A 26,935-nucleotide genomic window follows, 5' to 3' on the forward strand; every position below is an offset into this window, starting at 1 on the left:
ATAAGGGAGGGAAATAACCAAATAAGCCTAGTGTAAAAATACAAGTAAAATAATAATTAAAAAAACCAAACAAATAAACACAAAACCTTTGATTTCTTTTTGTATAAATAAAAAAAAAGTGTTTATATCTAGGGAATGTTAAAGTGTATGCTTGAAACTCTGTTTCAGCACTCCAGCACACTGGACATAGTACTGAGAAAGCAATTGTTTGGGCCAACCTAGTTTATTCAGACCTTTTTTTCATTACAGTCTAATCACCATTTGCTTTGTGCATTCTGCCAGTTATGAGTAACATGGGCTGTGTCTGCCCAGTGAAGAAGGAAACTCCTGCTCTGAGTCTTCCCATGATGTCCTGATCTGCTGGGCTGAGTTACAAATAGCTCATCTATTTCTGCCTGTGCTGCTAGAGGGTAAATATTAGCAGGCACTGCTTACAGATGTGTAAAATTGTCAGTCTTTTCCCAAAAAATTTGAGAAAATAGGCACTGGTCAGCTCCAGGTCTGAAGGCTCATATTCAGCCAAGTTACTTAAGAAATTCCCTTGTGGCAGCTGAGCCATGGAAATGCTCTTTTGTGTATTAGAAAATGTGAGATAACACAGCCTAGCTTAGTCTGAAAAGACAGAGGATTGTGCTGCATTATTTTCACATTACCCTGGGCTTGGATGCTGTTTTTGTAGTCGTCCAGGAGCTGAACCCTGAGAATCTAACAAAGCTGGGACAAAGGCTTGAACTCCAGAAAGCTCAGATAGGAAGAACATCTTTGTGCACTTCTGTGTATATACACAGAGTGCTGAAGTCTTATCTGTCTGTGTCTGCTTTATGTTATGTGGAACTCATTCTGCCTCTGACTCTCTTATGTTGCCTCTGCTCTTCCTGTTTTTCCAGTCTGTGTTGCCTTCTTGCTTCTAACTGGTGCTGTGGTAGCTGCTGGAAACTCCTGATTTTGGCCAGGATCCCATAGATACTGTACAGACAGCTCAAAGACTTACTACTCTTTTAGTACACAGTATGTGCTACATCAGTCTGGCTTCCTCTGAAGAGCTTGGGCTTCTAAAGAGCTTTGTTTTATTCTATCTACAGAGGGTCTGTGGAAGGACCACTACCTTTGATTAATATCTGGGCTTCTCGCCAAAGTAAACGTTAGAGAGGTTGCTGTGCCGTCAGATTTGCTGATTAAGGTTAATTTCCAATTGGCAGGTAATTTGAAAACACCATGAAGATACGTTCTTCATAGGTGTGTGGGGGAGAAGGGACGTTGTGAAGTGCATCCAACTTCTGTAGTCAGCAGTACTGCATGATGAATGTCACCATAACCTAGGGAGAAGTGGGATGATGAAGTGCTTTCTTTTATTACAACAATTAAGGCCTACCATGGCCTGGAGATGGCTCACACCCAACTGGTAAAATTTATATTAACAGGTATCAGACCTCATATGATGATCTACAGTAGAGCAGCTACAAAGAACATGAAATTCAAATGTATGAACTGAATGTTTATCTGCCATGAACAGATGGCACGGTATATTCAGTCCCAGATCTCATGGATTACCAGTCCAGTATTGAACTGATTCCTATTAATGCTATTACTACCTTGAAAGAGAGAAATATCAAATACTGAGCACAGGGAGCCAAGACAGAAATAAAACTGTGGGGAAAAATGACCCAAAGTCACGTTTTTAGCCTGACAAACCTGTCGCAGGCAGGGATCCCTATAGGGTATATGGAGCAAATGGTAATGACAAAGAATGTGTCTAATTGATCACTTCTGGCTCATTCTGCACAGTTGAATTCACAGTGTGTTATGTACCTCTTTTCCTCCCACATACAGCTGAATGGATGACTCCTTTTACAACTGCAATTATATAACACTTCCATGCAATGACACAGAAGAGAAAAAACAGTGCCTCTAGTGCAGCTTTTAGATGATCTAATTCTGAGCTTGCTGGTACGTATAAAAATTGTAATGTAACAGTTTTCCTTTTCAGCTTTCTCCCCTGCCCTGAAAGGAGTTGGGATTTAATTATGCGAGGTTGCTGGAATTCCTCACCATCAGCTCTTCCATGATGGAAGGTTCATTCCAACTCATTCTGTCACCATTCAAAAAAAAAAAAAAAAGAAAAGATAAAAAGTAATTTTTTTTCTAATAAATGTAGTGATTGAAGTAAAACTGCCCTAGAAGTCCCCATTTATTCTCAATGCATCAACAACACCCCATACAATGCCCTTCAAGTACAAGGTTCTGCTGCCTGAAATCGGATGTCTTATATGCCTAAGCCATCCTTTTTTTCTTTTTTTTTGGCTGAGAAGAATAGCAAAATGCTTACCACAGATCACAACCACGGGGTAACTACAAGATAACCAGGATGTGGTGGGCCAACAAAAGGGCCAACCGTATCCTGGGGTGCACCAGGCCCAGCACTGCCACTGATCGAGGGGAGGGACTGTTCTGCTCTGCGCTGCGCGGCCTCACCTCCAACTCTGAGTGCAGTTTTAGACACCGCAGCGTAAAAAAGACATGAAACTATTAGAGAGCATCCAGGGACAGTGGGCACAGCCCTGAGCTGCCAGGGTTCAAGGAGTGTTTGGGCAATGCTCTTAGACACAGGGTTTGAATTCTAGGTGGTCCTATGTCATGAGTATCCAACCTCTTGGCTTGTCTGGGCCACACAGAGTGAAAAGGGTGTCTTGGGCGGCACATATGTAGGTTGCTCTGAAAGTAATTCCTCCTATTTGTTCCATGGAAACTACAACCACTGAGAAGAGCATAACACTATTTAATAGAGCAAATTCTCAGCTACAAAACACTTTTTAAAATATCATCAGCACCATTTTTGTCAGCGGTGAACAAGAGCCTGCATGCCGTGCTCCTAAACATCCGCACCAGAGGAGGCAATCCACTGTTGCTGTAACCAGTGCTGAAACACACCAGCCACTGCCTCACTGTGCTCACATCGACTGTTTGATCTCCATAAATGTTCAGCAAGCACTGATGAACGTCAACAGCTGTCATTTTTTTCCATGTGGAGGAATTCAGTGACACTCCTTTGCTCTATCCACGCTTCCATTTTGTCACTCTGCCCCTCTGCTGCCATCTGTCACACGGCAACAAAACAACAGAATATTGGTGGGGAGGTTCTGTCTCTACTGCCCTATCACCAACACCCAGCTCTGACATAGTGAGCCAACATAATAAAACAGGAGGTACCACCTTCGCAGCAGCCCTTGTAAAATGCGTAATATAGTTTATGTGTTTAAATCAGAAATGTTCTGACTCATCCTGGAATATCTGACAGCACTACAGGATCCTTGACCTAAGGATCTTCTTTCTTGACCACGCAACAGATACTAACTCAGGCAGCAGTAAATGTCAGGCATCATCTACTATGCCAGCAAGTGCGGCTGCTTTTTGCCCTTATACCCTTAAGTATAGAGTGGGAAGTAGAAAAATAAAAGGATAAACGCGCAGAAAGGACAGCCGAATTGCCAACTGTCCTTGTTTTCTCTTTCCAATAGGTGGCACCAATTCTCTTTCCAGATCATCATCAACTGAATAGGTCAGGAGCTCCGGAATACCGTACGTGTTTAAAAACACGGGCATCTTTGCCCTTTTCTTTTGCTGTATCTGAGTGTGAAATTTGGACCAAGTAGGCAGCAGACTGAGAAAATATCTGAAGCCCTTTGGAATGTGCTGCTGCTACTGCCAAGAACAGTCATGCCAGGAAAACACAGGCAAATCAAGAGCAAACGTGACCAAGTGCTAGAAGCAGGGAGAGAGCTTCGCTTTTGACTAAGGATGGTCAAAAGTAAAAGTGGGACTATTTTAGGGAGTTACTGAGTGGAAATTGGAGAATCGTGGTAAGAGGAAACTGAAAAGGGGGGTTCCAGGCTAAATGGAGCTTTCGTGAACAGGCAAAGAGGGATGACTGAGCTTGCTGAGAGAGAACTCTAAGAAGAAATCATGCCAGAATGAGGCCAAGGAAAACTGTATTCTAAAAGTACAGTGACAAAGTGAAATAGCAGAAAATCTCTTGCAAATAACCCTAATACAACCCTGTCTTTATCCTGAAATGCTTTCTTGTTCATCACTAGAAGAGAACAGTGTCTGTAGCTCCATACCACTGTACAGCCCACAGGGGGAGGTGACCCATGCTCCCATCATTCATTTTAGAATACAGAACCATGTTGCAAAGAGATGGTCAAAACAGCAGTGTTCAGAAGCATGGCATGATTTAAAAGGCAGAACTCTCAAATAAAGCCTGGTGGCATATGTGTTTTAACAAGTTCTTCATAAATCTTACCATCTAAATCCTTTTGAAAATCCAATTCTGATATTTTTAGTTGGAAACATTCTTTGTTTTCACCTCAAATGGCTTGCTGTGACATTTGGTTGAAGGTCTCAGTGTGACTCCACAAGCTGCTCTCTTACTAGGTCTGGAAATGCCACTTTTGTTGTGCATTCACAACTATTTCCCCTTCTAGACAATCTGAGGAGGGAAGAATTGCTATCATAGTGAATTGTGCTGCATGGGCATTTTTGACAGGATGTGGCAAAGACCACATCAGGTGTTACAAACCACCAAAAGAACAATTATAGTCGTGTTTTGAAAGTTGTGACAGTACAGAGTTTGCCCTAAAGACAGATGACACCCATGATAGGAGCCAGGTGTTTGGTTTTCGTTTTTCTGGAGCATGTTTGAGTTCTGGGAGTTGTGGGCCCCTCATAGTACTCCAGAGAGCTGTGCACCAGACTAGGGCCATATCCTCCTCTTGGTCTTGTGGCTGCTGCTGAATAGAAATGAAGATTGCAAACACATCTCCCGAATTGTGGTATCTCACTAATCACTGTGTGAACCTTGTGTTGTAGTCTGGAATTATTTCTGCGATGGCTGAAGGAACACCACAGCGTATTCGAGAATGCACCTGCTGCAAGGAGGCATGGACTGATGAGTTTCCAGCCATATTCATCTTTTTTTTTTTTTTTTTTTCCTTGACCAAGTGACAAGAATATTGTGAAGAATTTGGTTTGCAAGAGAAAGAAGAGAAGGTGAATTCCGAGGCTATTCAAGGCTGTGAAGAGACTTCAAATGTTGGCAGATAACTGCTTTTCAGACAGGTGAGGGCGCTCAGCCCTTTTTAAAAGAAGTTGGTGTGAGTCTTGAGACACAGCGCTGAAATACACTTGTGATTGGACCAATGCTGTGCTGCTACTGAACAAAGACTGAGTAGGGGGTTAGGCTCTAACACTGCTAACAACTGAAAAATAAAAGGCCCAGAGCTGCTTAAATAGCTGCTGATGTGCTTCAGCACAAGCACGAATTAAATGCCTTAATTTTAATGGTAACTTGAAAGAAGACTGATCACAGATTTCCCCGTATGGAGCAGCGCGGTTTTATTTATTTATTACAATTTCAAGTATCTCCATAAAAGTAAACCTGGAGGAAGATGTTAGGATAACATACCTGGATATTTATATTCAGTGTGAGACTTTCATCTCACACTTCCCTCTTACAGTGGTTCCATCCTTGCCTTTGTGATCTGCCTCTTGGCATGAGACCCCTAAGCCAATGCCATCCTCTATAGCTGCTCCAAATTTCCCAGCAAAAGGACCTCTGTTGCACTGGGCTCTGTGTGGTGGGGGACATCTGTCCACTTCTGGAAACAAACACACCCAGATCATATTACTGTATTGTTTTTAGGTAATTTAGATCTGGTTTATATTACCCTGTTTTCTCTGGCTTCACATTTATCTTCAATTGGTTGCTGTAGCTCACCCTAAAACCCCCCTGTGATTTTTGTTTATTCACCATTCTTCATTAGCAAATGCTTAGACTTCAGTTCTTGTAAAGCTCCTTAGGACATGAAGCAGTGCTTCTGAGTTGTTAACCATTATTATTACCAGTAGTGGCATAAATAAAAATAGAATCATAGACTCACTCAGGTTGGAAAATACCTTAAAGATCATTGAGTCCAACCACAACCTAACCGTATTACCCTAACAACCCACCACTAAATCATGTCCCTGAGCACCACATCCAAACGGTTTTTAAACACATCCAGGGGTGGTGACTCAACCGCCTCCCTGGGGACCCTATTCCAATGCTTAACAACCCTTTCTGTAAAGAAGCGTTTCCTGATATCCAACCTAATGAATGTATTCTGCTGAAGTACACTTATTACATACACTTATTTTTATTTACCAAATCATGGAATTGTAGGGGTTGGAAGGGATCTCTAGAAATCATCAAGTCAACCCCCATTTACTAAAGCAGGTCCCTTATAGCAGCTCGCCCAGGCAGGTCTTGAATATCTCCAGAGGGAGAGACTCCACAACCTCTCTGGGCAGCCTGTTCCAGTGCTCCATTAATCTGACAGTGAATGAGTTCTGCCTTGTGTAGTATGGAACTTCTTGTGTTCCAGTTTCTGGTGTCAATTTAAGTCATTACCGGTATGAAAATCTTGCCAGTTGGATATCTCATGTCCTCAAGATGAAATATTAATCTAGTTATCATGGCCATGATTTCTATATTTGTTTTATCTCTAAAGGTTCACCTTGTTTTGGGGAATTAACAATTATTATGTCTATCTATTGCTATGTCTCCCACCCATGGAGATCCACAGAGACTCTGCTTTTCAGATACTGGTAATTAAATAAAACAACTATTGACTGCAGTTCTTGTTGACACTGGGCATCTAGCTCTTCTCTCTTACGTATATGTGTGCACAGCAAGTTCCCTCATGCAGAAATAAATTGCTTAATTGAGAGTTTGCATATGAGAAGGTGGCTGTAACAGTGCTTCCTAACTTGAGCTGTGAAAGCCTCGTGGGCAGCACTACTGAAGCTCATCTGCTTCATTCTGTTCCAGTATCTGTGGCCCTATGTTGCTGTGTCATGGAAAACAAATATCTTCATCTCTTTGGCTGGTGAGATGGATCCTACCAGGCAGCCAGGCTTCACCTGGCATGGGGAGAGGACAGTACTACGTGGGGGTATACTTCAGTATCTCACCAGTGTGACCATGATGACTGGGAGATGTTTGAGTAAAAGACAGAAACATTTCTTCTCCTCTTCCTGCCTTCCTGACTCCTTCTGCAACTCTGATATTCACTTTTCAACTTGGACCAGATCAAAGTGGGGTTAATGGCTGGAAGCTCTGTAATCAGACATCCTCAGCCGCTCCTTGGGAGCTAGACTGTTCTTCCTGAATCAGGCAACATTAATGGAAAGCCAGGGAGGGGATGGGTGCTGCAGACAGCCCCCACTGTAAATCCATGCTGCCTTCAAAGCAAGAGCAAGTCAAGGAACAAAACAGATGAGGGAGCAGTCTTTATAATGGTTTACAAGTTGATCAATTATTATAATTGCTGCAATAAACTAGCCACAGACATGAGAACAAGCTGATGTTAGAGAAAGCGTGCTGCAAAAAATGTGTTTCTAGACATGCTGAGTTCTGTGAAGACAAAGAAACAACCCATTACAGATTCTTTAAGCCATAGGTTGCAACCCATAGATTGTAACCTTCAAGTGGAAGCTCACTTTATACATCTTATTTTTTCCCCCTTCTTCACTTGCTTGTTTCCCTTTTTGTAATAAGAATAAGAATAATTGTTTTATTTGTGTAGATTATTGGTGAATAGGAAGTACAGGGGTTAAACACATGTGGTCATTTCCATTTGCTAAACTCCCCCCAGGTGGACAGTTGCACAGTTTTTGATGGAGAGTTGAACAAGACCCCAAGCAGCTTCTTTGCAGTTGTCTCTATGGTACTCCCTGTATCACTTGCAGCCATCTCTTAATCTCTTTCCTTTGTCCTGATTCTTCTGCTGGCTCCTTTCTCAAGCGGGAGAAGGGGCACCTGGCCTCAGTCTGCGTGCTGCAAAGAGAGAAGTCAAACTTGTCTCTGTATTACATCGTGTCTTACATCTGTTAGAGGAGGGTTATTTATGCAAGAGATTCTGAAGGAAGTGTTAGAACAAACCTCTTTAAAAGCCCCAGTAGTTCCTCCTCCAGGCTGAAGCTGGGTGCTGGAGTCCCAGCTGGACACCACGGTTTTGGCAGCAGAAATGCATCGCAGAGCACAGATCCCCTTCTGAAGGCTGCTGTGTAGTCCTGGAGGAATTTTGTATAGGATGTGTATAGCTTAGGGCTGAGGCACGGGAAGCTCATGAGAGTAAACTTAAGAGACATTTTCTCTGCTTTGTTCTTTGAAAGCAAGGGGTCAGCTAAGGTTCTGGGCAGCCTGAAACTGCAGCCAGTAAAATACGCTCTGGGACTGAATGAGGAAGATTGCTTTTGAGAGTGAGAGCTGGGCTGATGTATCACTTTAATTTTGTAACTAATTTTTTTCTGCAAGCACTTCGGTGTGATATCTATACACCAAACCTGCAGGACTTCCTAGGTTACAGCCAGCTCTCATAAATGTATCATTTTCCTGGAGCTGTTGCCTCAGAACACCTCATCCTTGAATCCAAGACATGGAGAAGAATATACTGAGTGAAAACAACTGAACGAATCTGAGAAGAAGAAAACATCTTCCCCTTTCCACCGATGAATGTAATTCTTAGGCCCCTTGGTTTACACATGACCTAACTTCTCTGGAAGCTTTTTTTTCCTTGTTCTTTTGCTTTTCACTTTCATTTTTCAGCAGCTGTTTGCCACTAAGCTCAGAGAGTCAAAATCAATAGTGATCTAACATTAATAATTGAGCAAAGCAGGCGGCCAGATGACTAAACTTGGTCTCATTGAAATCAGAGCAGTTACTTCCTTGCTTGAGCTAACTTATCTGAGAATTGGGTACAGACAGAGGTGGTAAATGGAATAAAAACACTAACATCTAAAAAGCCAATCAGCCTGCTAATTCCTGTGCTGTATTATCGTAGTTCTCAGTGGAAGAGTGGCAGAAATGAGCAAAGATTGCTCGCTTGAATCATATCAGGATCAGGTATCAGGATGCAATCAGGCAGAATGGTCTGAAAACACCTTTAGTCTGTAGGAATGATCTCCCCAGGGGCTTAAACATTATTTTCATGTTTCATCCTAAAGCTTAAATGATGCGTTCATTGAGAGCTGATAACGTAAAGTACATGAGGAAGAAAAGATCCTAACGAATAATAGTTTTTAACTTGGGGAGTGAAAAAAAAAAAAAAGGCAATAAACACCTCTGGCAAATGACAAATGCACGGCGGGAGGCATTTCTGAAAGGCATTTTCGTGCAGTGCAGGGTGAGAACACAACCAAGATGCAGGGCTTCACAGCACTGCCTTGCTGAATGCTAACATCCCTGGAGGAGATCACAATAAGCTTCTAACAACCGTGGTAAAATTGCACAGTGCTAAAGGGAGAGGGTCTCTCAGGCATCACAGTAAACCATCGGTAGGGGTGTGGTAGGAGGACATGTCAGATTGCCGTACCAGCCTAGTGGGTTCTCACTGAATCATCTGAGTTGGAGGGGACCCTCAGAGGTCGTTTAGTCCAACTCCCTTGCAAGGAAGAGGAACATCTGCAGCTAGATGTCCCTATTTTGCAGTTTACAAACAGAAATTGCCTTCATGGTGTCCTCTTTGAAAGCAATTGCTTTGGGAATACAGATGAAGCACACTTATAAATACTGAGAACAGGCAGCTTCTCTGAGGTTTGTGTTGTTCTAAAGGAGTGGACTACCTATGAACTTGTAAAGGTGTAAGTCATATCGGAGACATTAGGATATAGCAGGTAAAGAAAGCCACTGAGAATTGATGCCAGGATCTATGAGACACACAGCAGCATCACTGTAGAGCCAAGAGACAGAGAACAAAACGTAAATATTTTGTATCTTTCATGGGATCTCCAGGGATCCTCTTGCAGAGCATCCAGGAAAAGTGTTCTGAATCCTAAGCAGAGCAATAAGGCAGACAGCTTGAATAAGGGTGTTCATATATTGCTGAGCGATGGGACATCCATCAGGACAGCATCCTGGGAAGAAGCTGAAGCCTCATCATGTCCGGGCTTTTGTGTACCATATTGAGGGCAAGCCACGTGCTGCAATGAAGCAGTTATCCCATGGAGAATTATATGTAATTTCTACAAGAAATATTTGCCATGAGGTATAAGAATCAAGAACACTTTCCATGCTGATGCGTGTCCCACTGCTGTGTATCAAATCTTCCTTTTTAAGGGGACAACAGAGGCTGCAGTTGTGGGCCCAGTTTGTGGACTGGCTGAAGCCATAATGGTTTCTGAGAAGCCCAGACAGTGCAGCCTTTTGGCAGGATGGAGTTTGCAGCCCTTCTCTCAAACAGCAAAGATCAAAGCCTTTCATTGCATTGCTTGCCATGTCTTCTTGTTATTATTTCTTTTCAATGGCCTACAGCACAACAGAAACTGCAGCACAAAGGGATCGTGATTTCCAGAAGCAAACAAATCCAGAGCTGATTAGGCAGGGCCCATCCATATCTCCTCTCCTTTTCCTTGCTGGTTTTCTGTGCAGCAGCTGGCAGTGTGTGCAAATCCAGGAAAAGCCTTGCAGAGCCAAGGGAAACCCAAGAGGCAATTAATTCATCTTGAAACTGCACAGTCCTAAACTGTCACTGGTGACCTGGACTTCCTACACAGAGCTTGGGTCATTGTGCTGCCGACATGCCATCAGAGCTGACTTTTTATGAATGATTTTTTTGCAGTGAGCAAGAGTTTATTGAACATACCTTTAAATATGTCAGTGAAGTAGAGATCGTGTAGCTCTCCTCTGCAGCAGGCACTGTTAGCCTCATGACTCTGCCCATTGCCCTTGGGAGTCAGTGTGGCTCTACTTGAGGAAAAGAAGCTCCAACTATGAAGTCCATTTTCTAAAGAGCTATCGATGAGAGCCAGGAGGACAGGAAGAAAGAAGGGAAGAGGCTTGTCTGTTCCTACAAAGGTTGCAAAGAGGAATTCCTACCTGAGCAGAGTGTGTCGTCTCAGGGAGTTCCCCTGGCCTTCTTTACAAAGCTCTGAGTGCTCTACCATGATCTGTGAGGCATTTCTTTGGTTTGGCTTTTCTTTGACTTTTTTTTTTTTTAAAGCTCTTGTCTGTTTTGTTTCTGAAAGAATGACATCCTGGCCCCTAACCTTTCTGGAGGCAACACACATATTCCTTACAGTGCTGCGTTACCAAGACAAAAAATGTTCCTCATAATTAAACATGATTTGATCATTCCAGCATTTTCACGTCTTCCCAGAAGTTTTATTATCATAATTAAATTCTCTGGCACCTACTCACAACTCCAGGCATTTTCCTGAACCTTTCAACACACAGTTAGCAGTTCTGAACCTTTCACTGCTGTATTTCTTTTCCTATAATTATTTGATAGTTATAAATTCTTTGTTAGTAGTCTTTCCTATAGAAAACCAGATGAGCTTTTTTCATGTAGTCTCTATGACTGTTATTGTGAAATCCCAGGATCTCTGCTCTATCTGTGATCAAAGAAAATGATGTTATCTCTATATTACAAACGGGAACCTGGGATATAATGAGACAAAGTCATATGTTTACTTATTTATTCTTTGGTATCCTGTCCAGAGTGCCACAGGAAGACAGTGGCAGAGAAAGGCATTGCACCCCAGTGTCACAAATCCAACTCCCAACCTGCTGGGTCAGCTTTATTTTACTGTCCTTTGCATTTTTTTCATCCTTCGTAAAATGCTCTGCATTTTCCAGTCCATGTAGGACTCATCACTTTGCCAAATGTCTATAAGGAAAGATGAACCAAGAGGGAAACAGTTTTAAGAACCAAGGACTACTCAATGGGAATCCTCTTTGAGCACTTCTGAATATTGGGTAGAAAAAGATCTTTTGCATAATAAAGTGGGCAATAGCTTGAGCTTCTGCATATCACAAAATCACAAAATCACAGAAAGATTGAGGTTGGAAGGGACCTATGGGTCCACTGTGTCCAACCCCTGCTCAAGTAGGGACACCTAGCTCAGGACCAGGCAGCTTCTAAACTCCTCCAAGAAGACTGTACAACCTCTCTGGGCAACCTATGCCACTTCTCCTTCACCTACACAGCAGAAAAGTGCTTTTTAGTGCTCAGAGGTGATCTCCCATGTTCCAGCTTGTGCCTGTTGTCTCTTTCCTGGCACTGAGCACCACTGGAAAGAGCCTGGCTCTGTCCTTTTTGTGCCCTCCCTTCAGGTATTTATAAACATTGATGGTATCGCCTGAGCCTCCTCTTTCCAAGGCTGAACAGCCCCTGCTCTCAGTCTCTCCTCACAGGAGAGGTGCTCCAGTCCCTTTGTCATTTTGATGGCCCTTTGTTGGACTCCCTCCAGCATACCCATGTCGGTATTATGCTGGTGGCCCAGAACTGGAACCAGCACTGTAGGCATGGCCTCATCAAGGCTGAGTAGATCAGAAGGTTGTCCTCTCTTGACCTGCTGGTGATACATTCCTTAATTCAGCTAAGAATACTATCAGCCTTCTTTGTAGCAAGGGCACATTGCTGCCTCAAGTGCACCTTGATGTCCACCATGACACCTGAGCCCTAGGACATTATGGGGATCAGTGTCAAAGGCCTTAAGGAAGACTAGGAAGACAATATCCTCTGCTCCTCTTTCATCCATCAGGCTGGTGAATACCTTGTAGAAGCTTATCTGTTTGGTCAGGTGCAACTAGCCTTTTGTAAATCCATGCTGACTACTCCGGGTGATTTTCTCCTTCATGTGCCTAGAAATGTTTTCCATAATTAGGCCATCCATCACCTTGCCAGGGATCATAATGAGGCTGACAGGCCTGCAGTTCCCTAGGTACGCCTTCTTGCCTTTCATGAAGATGGGAATGACATTTGCTTTCCTCTATTTTTCTGGCACTTCTCCCAGCCACACAGCCACATCACCAGGCACTGCCATGTGCAGCAGTGGTAGGATTTATGCTAGCTCTGTTGTTACAAATTAATTGAATAGGCTGCAGAAACTTCACAAATGTTGACTCTTCACCTTTTAAAATCCAACTCCATGTCACCCTCCCACCATGACTCACGACACCCACCGGTATTCTCAATATGAAGAGAAGCCACCCACAGCTTGCATGCTGCATTGGGAAGCAATGCTGCTGAAAGGAACATCAAAATCTTGCTCTTTGTCACACAGAAACTGAGCCAGAAGTCAGGTTCCAACTTTTGCAGAACTTGGCCAAATCTTGTTATTGATTTGGCTTTCAACACAACAGCACTGAAATGCAAAACTGCCCTTTAGGTGGATAGACCATTTTCTCAGGCTGTAGCTGAGTAGCATTATAGCTCTCCTGCTGCCAGAGCCAGCAGGGTGCTCTGGCTCTTCACCACAAATACTGAGGTGAAAAAAATATGGTGATCAGCTCTGTCAGCTCATGCTCACACAGCAGTCAAAGAAGTAGTCATTCCATCATGCCCAGAGAGTGGCTTAGACACAGATGCTAGTAGTATCCAATACAGTCTTAAATAATTTCACTTTATTTACTGCAAGTAAGGCTTCAACCACGAACTAGGCAAGGATTTTAAAAAAGCCAAAAAACTTAACAGTATTTTCCTTATATTATTTAGGCTGTAGGTCAATGTCTGTCAGCAAACACCTATTCAGTCAACATTATCACCACAGCGTGAGGTCTGATAAAGGTTTAATTGCAGAAGAAAAGTACAGCCTCTGGGACTGCAGTTGCAAAAGCAATTTCCTCCTTTACAATGGAGACAGTAACCGAACACCAAATAGCAAACACCCTCCTGCTTGATGAGAACATGAAAGATTTAGGGACAAAGGTAGAGTGTGGGGAACCAGAGGAGCCAGTTGGGAGCCGGGGATGAGCTCAGCCCACGCAGGCACCTCTGCTGGCCCCTGTGCTCCAGCCACTTGGAGCCAAGGCACTTGGGGATGAAAGTGCGTGGATGGAGGAGAAAAGTCTATGGAACAACACTGTGTCTTTGTTTCAAGTGAAGAAGACAAATTTACTGTGGGATGCAAAACTGACCCCGGGGTGAAAGACATAACTGAGCTTCCTCACAAGCCGCCCTCCCAGCCCCAAGCCAAACCCAGCAAATCTTGGATGTATTTGCATTTAAAAGTAAGAGAGAGCAAAAGCTCCCTCACAAATTGTCTTGGGGGGAGTAGAAAGCAGCAGTAGCACTGTAGGATGGTCGTTGTGGACAATTTTCTTTTACAGGACAATTTTCTCATTATCGTTTCATTTCTGGTTTACTAATAATGTGTTTATCAACACAGGGATAGTTTTAGAAGAACTAACAAAGCTGAAAGCTGGGTGAAAATGAATCATGTTCTGAGAGCTTCACAGCAACTTTTATTAAAAAAAAAAATAGAGAGAAAGAGAGAGAGAGAGAGAGGAGTTCACACCTGTGCCTGATGTACTATGCTATTTTTCAAGTTTGCAGTTACTCTCCAGAGAATCCAAGTGACAGATTTATGCAAAACTGCAGTTGGGATCTTTGCTTGCCCTGGGGCAAGGCTTTTATCTGAGGCTCTTCTTCCCCTCCTTCACCAGGAGATGGTGAAGAGGAGGAATATATCACATTTGAAAAAAAGCAAAGGAGAAAAATCTTTCACAGCTGCTCCTAGCATCTGGGATATATTTAATCAGAGCTGGAAACTAACATACATCTCTGTGAAAAAGATTTTTCCTTTCTCCTTTGGTTGTGTTATCATCTATGTGGCTTAGAGCTGAACCTCAGCACCAAACTAATGTTGAGAGAACAAATGGGCTGTGGGTGACTCTGTACTCAGATTCCCAGTAACTCCTGCAAACAGGTGGTCTTCCAAGTAATGGAAATGTTTTCTCCAGGCTGTCCACCTTGCAAAAGCCCCTTCTAAATGTTTCAAGACCTCACTCAGGCTATGCAGTGCTCAGCTGCAGTCTCACTATAACTGGGTTTTTAGTAGTGCCTGCAGAAGGCAGCCCTTCTCTGAACACTGCGCTGGGCTACCATCCTGGATGAAAGGGTTTTTAGAGCTCTTGGCTTGTTTTACACTTCTGCTTTTAAATAGGAACCACAAAGAAGGTACTTTCTGGTGTCTCAACGAGTTCTACACAAACATGGACCCAAACTGGCTCCTACTTATAGCTGTAGGTAGTGCTAAATCTTCAGAAGCAAAAGAACTTCTGATGTCTCCTAACAATCCTGCCCTAGTTCAAGGCGGTGAGCCCTCAATAGCTGTTTGGACTGTGCTCTCCTAAAGAACAGCTAGGTTCATAGAGTCATAGGATTGTTTGAGTTGGTAGGGACACTTAAGGCCATCTGGTGCAATTCCCCTGCAGTGAACAGGGACACCTACAGCTAGACCGAGTTGCTCAGGGCCCCAACTAGCCTGATGTTGGATATCTCCAGGGATGGAGCATCTACTACTACTGTGGGCAACCTGTTCCAGTACCTCATCACCCTTATAAAAAATTTCTTCTTTATATCCAATCTGAATCTCCCCTAATAGAAAGTGAAGGTTTAATCTCCACTGCTTAGTATGCAAATGTCCTGAAAACTTCTGTCCCAGAATCATTAATGGTGTTAAGGCAGAACTTTAGATGCAAACATTAACACTTTGATGGACTTTCCTGTGATGCTTGTCTCCATGTTATCTGAGTACACTAATATGTTAGAAATGCATCTTCACAATTGGTTTATGCAGTAATAAGCTAGTAGCTATGTCATCTGCCAGGCTTGACTTTTTTGTTCCTAAATTTTATCTTTCCAGTCAATATCCTTTTCCATCCTAATCTTTCAGCCAGATATATAGGTCTTGCCTCTACTCATAGAAGCACAGTCTTCAACATAGGTAAAATAAGACATCACTCTTTAGCCTTCCTTGGTGAAGAGACCATCAAAATGTTTTTCTCACAAGTCTACCCAAGATAAACATGCAAAACATGATGTTTTAGCTCAAATAGTTAATGTAACCCAAGGAGGAGCCAGGCAGCCTTGCTAACAGGCAATACAATCCAGCAAATAATTTGCTTATCTCGTCACTGATGGATTTTATAGCTCCAGCATTACCTGTCTTGTATGTGTGTCATCAACTCCTAAATCAGGGAGTTTGATGAGCAAAGAGCCATCTGATGCATGAGAGGAGGGAGCAATCTCCATCAGGAGAACTGGATCAGAACGTGTTTCACTACCATACTTGGGTCAACTCACAAGGTTAAGCATAGATTCTATCCTTTGCTAAGAACAAGACCTAAAATCCAAATAAACCTCCTGCACAATGGCAGGAGTGATGTGCTTTTATGTCAACTGCTTAGCAAACGCAAGGGTCTGTGTCAAAGATCCAGAAAGCCCTATCATACCAGAGAAGAGCAAGATCTGCTCAATCCAGCATTGCCTTAAATTTTCCTTGACAAGTTACTTCCTTCACTACCCTTTTCTCTCACCCTGTCTTTTTCTGCCTTTTCACTCACCTCTCCTCCACCTTTTCCCCACTATCCCCAGAGCTGGGAGGCGAGAGCCCAGCCAACTTCTGGAAAAACAGCTGGATTCAATGGGATTCACTCCCCAAATCCAGAGATCCTTGGTGCTGGTGAGATATAGATAGCAGGCACTTGTGTTCCTTATCACATCCCTGGAAAAAAATTCAGATAGTCCACTGATTTCTGCAGTTGATGAGGAGAAATGTGGTGAATATTAAGCATATGTTGCCTTACAATGGACTATATTTAAGTAAAAATGCAACAAATTGCATAAAGGTGTTTTGTAAGAGGACTGTCGTATACCATGAGACAACTTTACCAGAAAGATAATCTCTAATGAGAAATAAATCACACTGACCTTTGCCCTAGGGCTTGAAAGCAGGTTTCTTTGGGGCTGCAGAGATTCATTTGCCCTCCAGCAGTGGAAGAATTAAGATGTTATGTTTAACATAAACAAGAGAGGTTTAATTCCAAATCCATGTGAGTGCACTTTGTACTCTCTTAAAAGTTCAGTAATTCCATAAGCAAGATGGACAGTTAGGTTATTTTAGACTCAGAGAAAGCAGGGGAGGAACATGAGAGACATCAAAGGGAATTAACTCATCAGGGTAAGAACCAAGTTGCGAAAACTGAGCACAGTGTGAGCTCAATTGTATTAACTATACATTGTGCCAAGATTACTCACTATAGATGCCTCTCTCCTTTTGTCTCTGTCCTGCGTTAGGATTCAGACTTGACCAACGCTGCTTTCTTCATGTGATTCTACAGCCAAAGAGACCCAGTGTGACTGACAGGGTGTGAAAGGGACAATGGCTCTGGCCAAAATTTTGTCAGAGATATGACTGAAATTGACCACTTGACTGAGATATGACTGAAATGCAAACTTTACTTTGCCAGTACAGTTTTTCTGTAGAGTGACCAATGCAAATTGCCCCATCTTTATGCAGCGCTTACCAGCAGAATAAACACAGTTCTTGGGTGAAGGAGTGGATGTGCTACTCCCTCACTGGCTCTTTGGAGATCAGTCTCTACAATGCAGTATTCATCTCTGGTCTATGCAGGAAAAAAGAACATTGAAAATCTGGGGCAAGCATTCTACTGGTAATTTGGTTATTCTGCTACCAAGTGACAGAAGCTGGTTATATTCAATTTATTCAAGAGAATACTTGGTGGTTGGATTATACATGCTGAGACTGGATGAGAATTTATAATCATGGAGTCATTACAGTTGGAAAAAAGCACTAAGATAATCAAGATAATCTCATCAACCCATCACCACCATGCCCACCAAAACATGTCCCTCAGTGCCACATCTACACATTTCTTGAACACCTTCATGAACTGCCCCGCTTCTCTGGGCAGCCTGTAAGTGGTTGTGGTTTCTTCTCATTGTTTTTTGTTGCTTTTCTTTTTGGATGTAGAAGATAATGGCACAATGTGATCCCATGGCTGGAAACTGAAGCTAGACAAATCCAGAATAGGAGAAAACATAAGTTTTAGCACTGGAAGAACTCACCCAGTGGTGAACTTGCTTCTTCACCTTCTGAACTTTTAAGACAAGAGTTGGATTTATTTTTTATTTATTTTTTTTCTTTCCAGCTTTCTTCTTCTAAATTCAGTTGTGGTCGAGATACAAGAATCCCTAAGGGACATTTTCTGGCCAGTGTGGCCAGATCAGGCTTTTCTAATGGTCCCTTTCTTATGCCTTTAAAATCTCTAATTCCTAAGAATTGAATTTACCTGGACCAGAGTTCAACCCAGGGACAGGAGAATTAGACATCTTTACTCATTCCTCCATGGCTGTGGGAATGATATGTTAAGATATTTTTCCCATCACCAGTTATGTCAGTGGTATGTGTTATGCAGATGTGTGTCTACTGGGAGCAATGCTCAGACAGTGCATTTCATGTTGATTTATGAACAACCTTCTGAGTGCAGCACTGCTGGCCTCTGCTGACTTGGGCTGGAATCAGCCTGCACATTGTTGTTATTCTTATTCTTGGACATGTGTCACCACTTGTGTTCCAGATGCTGGAGAAATACAGAACTGAGGAGGTTCTTGCCTCAGAAGTCGTCCATAGGAGCTGGCATTAAGCAAGGGTTGGATGTGGGTGGATGATGGAGGTGGGCTGTGAATGAGAAATCAGAAGGTATAGCTACAAGCTGGGTGGAGAGTGGTGGGCCAAGACTGGGTCAGCACAGGAAAAGATGCTGCAGGACTAAAGACATCAGAGGAAAGAGCCTGAACAGCAGCTTCATTGCTTGAGTGGTCACATCTGGTCTACGTGACCCTGAGAATGGAGAGAGAGGTCTAAGCTGAGGATGACATCCAGGCTGTCAGCTGAAGTGGTGGTAGGATGAAGTGAGAGTGCCAGTGCCTGGGAGAGGAGCTCCCATCTCTTCAGGGAGTTCGTCAGCATATCTGTCTAGGAATTTGTCTTCAAGGACAAGGGAGCAGAGCAGAGCTGGAAGCTCTTTAAAGAAGCTTTGCTTAGGACACATGAGCTATCCATCCCCTGGCGTAGGAAGCCAGGAAAGGAAGGCAAGAGATCAACATGTCTGAACTGGGACCTGCTGGTCAAACTGGAAGAAAACACAACAAGGAAATAAACAAGAAGAAAATACTCAGGCACCGGAAGCAGGGCCAGGCAACCTACAAGGAGTATAGGGACGCTGCTAGGCTGTGTAGGGATGCGGTCAGGAAGGCCGTGGCCCAACTGGAACTGGACTGGGCAAGTGATGCAAAGAAGAATAAGAAAGGTTTCTATAGATATATCAACCAGAAAAGGAAAGTCCAGGAGGGTGAAACTCCCTTGTGAGAAACACAGGCATGTTGGCAACAATGGAGAAGAAGGGTGAGGTATTCAACAACTTTTTGCCTCAGTCTTCACTCCTATACAATGTGACTCCTATACAGTGTATTCCTAGCTGATCCCCAAAACAAAGCCTATATCTTTATAGTCACAATTACCTTTTGAAAGAAAGAAAGTGACCAAAAGAACCACAGGGAATATGACTTTTTTTTTTTTTTAATAGGAATCACCCAGCTCAGAGAGTTGCATAAAAACAATTAAATATAAAGGAACAAACTTCAAAATGTATAAGAAGAATGACTCAACTTAGAAAAGCACAGACAGAAGAAAGTAATGAAAGCATCTCTTCCTGTTGGAACACTAATGTACCTGAATAGTCCTCTCTGTGCATTTCCCAGTTTAAAGAGAGGTAGACATGGGGGAAGAAATCCGGTTTTGATATTTTGTACCCTGGTCTACAAAGGAATTATTGTAAATATATTAATAAAAGATAGCTGAGCTGAGGTTTCAGATCACCTGCACCCATCAGAAAGGCAACCAGACTCCAAGTACTGTGCTGTTGTTTGACACATGGACTAACACTCTGTCAATACTTTAATGGCTAAAAGAGACAGAAACAAGCTGTATTTTATTAAATGGCTTAAATCACCTGTATCACCATAGAAACAGCAAAGAAGATGGCAGAGTTTGGAGGGAGAAATCTTTAGTCAGAATATCTGTAAAGATGTGAGAAAGAGAAGGAAGAGCTCCTGCCTGGAAAGCACAAGCCTGTCTCAAAGCCTACAAGCCTATCTCAGTGGAGGAAGTGAGTGAATAACTGTGGCACATGCATGAATGGCCTGAGAGCTAATTGGCTCTACTGACGCTCCTCTGATTAGCTCCTTTTGGCTACAGCACTTGTCAGACCCATGCTGAGTTCACAGCAAAGAAATATTCATGCTGTACTGAAGTCGGTCTCAGATCAGATGGTGGATCCCTACAGAGAAAGCAAACACAGATCTGAAGGATGTGGCCTCCAGGGAGGGCTGCTAAATCCTTACTTTGTGTCACTGATTCTATGTTATCAAGAGCTGGAAGAGAGAGGGCTGTTGGAAAGGATTCAGGTGCTCGTGCCTCTTTTTACTACCTCAGAAATGAAGGGAGACGGAAAACAATTGACTGTGTAGAGAAAATCGACTTTGGTAGAGAAAAACTTGAGAGCAAAATGTCATTAATCATTGTGATCCAAGTGCAGATGGCTGTAATTATTTACTAAAATACTGGTCTGAGCGTGGTTTATGAACTCCAGGAAAACAGCCCAAGGGAGCAGCTTGTTTGGATGGAAGGCAGAGTTACACTCTGATGAGCTTCTGACAGGAAGAGGTCCCAGCAGGGGACATCTCACAGGGGGCATGAGAGGAGCCTTCCCAAACCTTTACAACTGTACCAGATACAGCAAGCATAAATGGAAGGCAGCAAGGAAACCAGGCACTTTAAGGTCAGAGGTATTTTAATTCTATGTGTACTGTATCTGTTTAAGAACTGGGGCCAAGTTCATTTCAGCTCATTCAGCTCTGAATCAGCCCTATGGACTCCTTCTGTGTCCTCACAGTGCTGACACTACCACCTCTGCAGGATCACAGAGAAATTCCAAAGAACACTAATTACTTGCTTCCACACTCTGGTAATCACCGCCAAAAGGAGAACTGGAGAGCATCAAACAGAGCCAGTGTGTGCTGGCAATTGCTATTGTGTGTTCTGAGACGGCTCACTGATTCCAGGACTCTGGTCACATGTGAGCAGTTTAATTCAGACAATTAACAGTGGCATTAATTAAAGATACTTCCACATTCTGGCTCTGAGCTGCCTGCGTTCCTTTCTCCCTGTCCTCTTCCCAGCTGTTACATGGTGGCTAACAAAAACGTGAGCAATGGCTGAATGTGCTCAGCTGAGATTGAATATTTCCAAGTGCTTTGGGGACAGTTGGCCATTACTCACTTGCAACACACGGTAAACAGAGATTGAGCTTAAATCTAGCTCTCTTCTTCCCAGAAGATATCAATCTCTTATGTATACACAGAAGAAAGAGCGCTTGTGTCTCATGTGTCTGTAAGAATTTGGTCTCTGGGACAAAATAACCTATGGCTACAAATATTGCATCAGCTTCTTGGGGTTCTGCAGAAGCTGGGAGTGATGACACGCCTGTGTGTTGCTGCCTGCACCAAACATGGGATTCAAGCCGATGAAGCCATCAAGCTCCAATGCCAAATGTGCTACATGGAGAGACTGAACATCTCTGCCATCACTTGCAGCACATCCATCCTTCTGTGATCCCCATGTCTTCACCCATGTCTCAAAGCATCCTTTCTCAAAAGAAGCCCAGCTATGAGGTCAGTGCCAAGGCCTCTGTGTGCATTGTACTGCACAAAATGCCTTGAGGACTGCCCCAGACTTGTGGCTACTTGAAAGAAGTGAGGTGGAGTTGCCTCTTCTCCCAGGTAACAGCAATAGGACAAGAGATAACAGCCTTAAGTTGCATCAGGGGAGGTTCAGGTTGAATATTAGGAAAAAATTATTCTCAGAAGAGTGGTGAGGCATTGGCACAGGCTGCCCAGGGAGGTGGTGGAGTGACTGTGCCTGGAGGTGTTCAAGAAAAGGGGGATGTGGCACTGGGGGATGTGGTTAGTGGGCATGGTGGCGGGGATGGGTTGATGATTGGACCCCATGATCCTACTGGCCCTTTCCAACCTTAATGATTCCATGATTCCAAGTTAGCAACAGCCTCAATTCTTTATTTTCCTCCTTTGTTTTTATTTCCATATCTAAAATGTACTGAATGAAGCCATGAAATCTCCTCTCCCACAATTTATTCCTTTCAGTTTCCAAAGCAGAAAGTTTTTCCTGTTGGTTAACACTAAAAAAAAAAAAAAGAAAAAAAAAAAAGCCACGTTAAACTTGTTGATCTATTTGGGATTTCCTGAGGATGTTTTCTTCAAAGAAGTCTTTTCAGATTGCCTGTTCAGATTTTTCCGAATGTTATGAAACGATTTGTTGATTTCCAAGAAACAGATTGTGAAAAATGCTATAAAAGCTACATCTATCATTCGGGAGGATTTGTTTAAAAAAAAAAATAAAAAATCTGCTTCTGTTTTAGCAGCTTTGCTGCTCTTGCATAAAACTGTTTTAAATTCATCATGGGACCATGCCATCGTGAAATAGGAATATCACCTTTATTAAACTCCCCTGGCTATTTTCTGCAAACAGCTGAACCTGATGAGGTTGTTCCCAAGGGAGACACTTGTCACTGAAAATGTCTGACTGTCATGAACTTGGCTTAGTGTTGTTTAACTCGTGATTCATTATTTCACACATTGCTTTCAATGCTGTCCGTGCATGGGGACCCCCACACTGGGCACAACACCGAGGAACAAAAAGGCATCTTCTGCTCCTAAAGGCTTCCAATCCTTCTGCAGAGCAGAAGCAGATGGAGACAGACAGACATTGGAGAGGATTAAAGGAATCAACTAGGACTTACAGTCAAACTTTCAGCAGTCATCAGCGTTAGGGAGAGATTTAACCAGGACCACATCTGCATGACATTCATATTCAAACAGAAAGTTTTTTCAGCATCTCAAGCTCTTTCTTGGCCACGTTATTACCAGTGAGATCTAATGTGGGAAAAGGACAAAACTGAACTAGAAGGAGTTATTTCGGGCTGCAGATGGTGCAGGGACCCTGGGGATGGTCGGGAGCTCCAGAGCAATGCGTGTGCCAGGAGAAGGGTCGGGCTCGGAGCCATCTGCCCCAAAGCTGGAGAAGCCCCAGGGTGCCACAGTTCTGTGGAGAAGAGGTGGGAAATGACCACTCAGAGACCCAGGTTTTGAATTTTACCTTTCTCACCAGCTGCATCTTGAAAAAGAGTTGCAGGCTTCTAAGAAAGGAAATCGCAAGTGGGATCTGGCACTTCCCTCTCAGTCCCTGCCTTCCCTACTAGACCTCTCTCCACCTCCCCGAGCCCCGGGTACCGCCAGCGGGGCCAGGGGATGCCCAGCGGCATCTTTACCCCCCCGGGGCTGTGCTTTGCCCTTTGCATCTCCGCCCTTCTACATCTCTCTTCTTTGCTCGTCCGTCCCGTCCACCTCTTCCCTCCACATCCCTCCTCTTCTCAACCCTCCCCTTTGCATCCCTCCCTTTTCACCTCCCCTTTTGCACCTCTCCCATTTCCCTCCCTCCCCTTCGCATCTCTGCCCCTTCCCATGTCTCTCCCTTTTCCCAGCCCTCCCCTTTTGCATCTCAGCTGCTCTCATCTCAACCCCTTCGCACCCTCACCCCTTTGCGTCTTCACTCCTTCACTCCCCAAACCCTCTAAGTCTCACTATTATTATATTAATTTACTGGGGCACCTTTGACTTTCCCACCTTTTGCTTCGACCCCATCCCTTCTCCCTCTACAACTCCCTCACCTATAACATCTCCGGGCTGTCCCTCACCCTTCTTCTCCCCCATTCCTATCCCCACTCCCCAGTCCCGGTGCCGGTCCCGGAGCGGAGCCGGGCTCGCCCCCCCCCACCCCCACCCCCGGCTCGGAGCCTCCCGCGATGCCGCCGCCCGCGGGGCCGCTGCTGCTGTTGGGGCTGGCGCTGGGGCTGGGGGTCGGGGCGGGCGCCGGGGGGGGCTGCCAGCTGCCGGCCGAGTGGCGACCGCTGAGCGAGGGCTGCCGAGCTGAGCTGGCTTCCATCATCGTTTACGCGCGGGTGTTGGCTCTTCACCCCGATCCCTACGGGGCTTACAATTATCTGCCCTGGCAACGGGACCCCCCCTCCGGTGCCAGCTCGCAGCACAACCCGGGAGGACTCTTTTATTCGGCCGAGATCGAGCTGCTGTGCGACCAAGCGTGGGGCAGCATGCTGGAAGTGCCCGCCGGCTCACGACTCAACCTCACCGGGCTCGGCTACTTCTCCTGTCACTCGCACACCGTCATGCAGGGCTACGCTTACTTCTTCTTCCTCCGGTGAGTCCCGGCCTTGGGAGTCCGGGGGGAGTGGGTCTGGGTGCTGTGGCACAGCTCCGGGCATCCTCCAGGGCTGGGAGGGTTGGCCCCGTCCCGCTGCTCTCCCTGCAGTATTGCATATTCTGCACGTCCACCCCAAAGAAACATCCCGAGCTGGGATATCCCGGTGTTGCTTTAGTGCTGAGCTGCTGTTGAGCAGCCCCTGGATGCTGTTGCTTTTGTTTCTTCATGGTCAGAGCTCCTCTCCAGTGCTGGAGATGAGCCAGTGCCTGTTCTCCAAAGTTTGGCATGAGAATATAGGAGCAATCCCAAATGCACACCCAACAGCATTTTCTTGGCCCCAGCCAAATCGTGACTTTGGGCTCATTGAAAGAATAAGAAAATAAACCACAATGTGGGAACAAAGCCATCGCCCTGACCTTTCGATCCAGAAGCATTTGCAAAATGTTGCTTTGTGGCTTGTTTCAAAATGCTCACTATATCTTTACACTGGGTGCATAGCAAAACAAGTTCTGATGCTGTCCAGTGCTCAGTCTGGGACAATATCTTTAAGGACATGCCTTCCAAAAGTTATTTATTGATTCTGATGGAGCACTTAGACTCAGGGGTCAAGAGCAAAGCAATACAAATTCTGTAGAAACCAAAGGCCGAAAGAGAGATTTGATGTATTTGGGAACTCATTTATATCTGCAGGGCAGTGGGAGCCTGCCAGGTCCTCCCTGCAGCTACCAGGTCAAACTCACAGAGAATATAGGCAGCAAAGTGCTGAGAGCCACGCGTTGGCTCAAAGTCTGTCCATGCAACTTTGGTGGCACTTGACTGGGCTGGGGGACAACGGTGACTTCTGCAATAGAGCCTTAAAGCAGCTGCGCCATGGTTTGTGTTTCAGTATGGATGAGAATTACATCCTCCTGCCGCATGGGGTGAACTTCCAGGAGGCAATTTTCCCAGACACCCAGGAGAACAGGAGGATGTTCGCCAGCCTTTTCCAGTTTTCCAACTGCTCACAGGCACAGCATGCCCTGAGCTTCTCCAGTGACTGGGAGATCCAAGAAGACAATCGAGTAAGCGATTTATTTGCTCTTTGGTGCTTGTTTTCTAGGCACAGACATTCAAGTGTCATTTGTGTTTATATATCTATACGTGTATATGTATGCAGATTGGCTGGTTCCTGATTTTCCTGGTCCATTGGCACCATCACTGGCAGATAACACCCCACCCTTCCTGGTGGGAAGATGTTAAGTTCTGCTTTTAGTGCTCACCTCTGTGCTGACTCTTTAAACTTCCTGTGGGGCTGAGCAAAGCCTGACATTAATCTGGTCATGAGCAATAGGTGAGAAACCAGAATCAAGTAGGATCCTGTCGTCGTTACAGGTTTTGCTATCTGCAGAACCCACACTTTGATTTCAGTGGAAATGTGAGTAGAGCTTTTTGGCTCCTGGTTTGGCTGTTGTCTGGACCACTGCAGACTGTGAGGGATTATTCTTGCCTAATTCACACAGCAGCATAAACATTGATTTTGGAGGTAATTGTGCTAAGCTGCCTTGTAGCTGCTGGGGGAATAAAGACTTCTGAGGACACATTTGTCTGAGTAATGCCAGCACCTGCTTTGGAGCAAACTGAATAAGGTGCCTTTCTCCTCCTAAGGGAGAGCACGAGAAATAATTCACCCTCTAGGCAATTCTCCCTGAAGAAAGTATATTTTTAGCATGGAAAGTCCGCTGATGTCTGTTGCCAGTGGCTTCTGAGCTTTATGGGGCTGTAGTGTTTGTAATAAATGCAAGCTTTTCATAAACACTTCTTTGGCGGAGAGGAGCAACCTGCAGTTATGTTCTGGGTATATACACTTGTGGAAGTGGAACTTGGAAACCTCTTTCTTTTAGTGCCAAATTTTGTTTTATGAGTCTGGTGGTTTCCATGGGGAGCTGAGAACATTTGAAGCACCTCTTCAGGTCAGGATGGAGGGCGGCACGTGTCATCTCTTGTGTCCTGTGGATTTGTACAATGCACAATATTTGTGATGGCAGAAGCTCTGGCAGCAGCTAACCAAGACTTTTCCCCTGGGCTAAGTTTGAACTGCTGTGTTGCCCATCTGGCCAGTGGCACCATGGGCATGACCCCAGTCCTCGGGATGCCCTGAGAGTGCCACTGTCCTATTCTGGGGAGAGAGGGGGGATTGTTGACATTCAAATACACATTTGGAGCCAAATGTAGTGAACCCTGGTGGATTGGTGCTTATTGATGCCAATGGTACATCTCACCTGTTAGCTGGAATGGAAACCACAGGGCAGAGCCTAGAGCACATGGATCAAAAGTGCATCTCAGCTGCTGCGCTCCTTGACCCCACACAGCTGTGAGCAGATTAAAGGGAATTACAGCCAGAGCTGGGGGCTTTAAATACTTCTGCACACACCCCGTGAGGGAATAAACTGAGCTCAACTGATGGCCACATTGTCTGCTTCCTTTTGCAGTGAAAAGTAAAAGCTTCCTCTGCACCAGTTAAAAATAGTTTGGATTGTGCTCCCATTCAGCCCATGCATCTGTGCTCTTGTGTTGGAGATAGGCTTCTTGGCCACCACTGCACTGGGAATTTGTTTCCCTTTCTTAGCACACCCCTTCTCTTCCTTCTCTTCATTACTCTTGGCATCTCTTCCCAACAACCATGGTTGGCATTTTGCTCCTTGCTTCACCTCCTCAGATCCAGTGGTGATGGGATCAAGTGCTGATGTCCTCAAATCAA

The 26,935-nt window shown here is 44.4% G+C and overlaps 1 protein-coding gene and 1 long non-coding RNA gene across 2 annotated transcripts in view; both read left to right on the plus strand.

The window, feature by feature from the left end:
* Nucleotides 1-6,639, plus strand: part of LOC128079746 (uncharacterized) — an 8,876-nt gene extending 2,237 nt beyond the window's left edge. The window contains exons 2-4 of the long non-coding RNA XR_008206303.1: nucleotides 888-1,008; nucleotides 1,831-1,947; nucleotides 3,516-6,639. This is a non-coding gene — a long non-coding RNA (uncharacterized LOC128079746). The remainder of the gene's footprint in view (nucleotides 1-887; nucleotides 1,009-1,830; nucleotides 1,948-3,515) is intronic.
* Nucleotides 6,640-23,209: 16,570 nt separating this feature from the next.
* The window catches only part of CCDC3 (coiled-coil domain containing 3), a 41,909-nt gene continuing 38,183 nt past the window's right edge, over nucleotides 23,210-26,935 (plus strand). Inside the window, exons 1-2 of the mRNA XM_052681250.1 lie at nucleotides 23,210-24,195; nucleotides 25,085-25,259. Of these exons, the coding sequence (XP_052537210.1) occupies nucleotides 23,783-24,195; nucleotides 25,085-25,259 (588 nt within the window). The 5' untranslated portion in view covers nucleotides 23,210-23,782. The remainder of the gene's footprint in view (nucleotides 24,196-25,084; nucleotides 25,260-26,935) is intronic.

Source organism: Tympanuchus pallidicinctus, unplaced genomic scaffold, assembly GCF_026119805.1.
Source record: "Tympanuchus pallidicinctus isolate F22 unplaced genomic scaffold, pur_lepc_1.0 scaffold19, whole genome shotgun sequence".
Classification (NCBI taxonomy): Eukaryota; Metazoa; Chordata; class Aves; order Galliformes; family Phasianidae; genus Tympanuchus; species Tympanuchus pallidicinctus.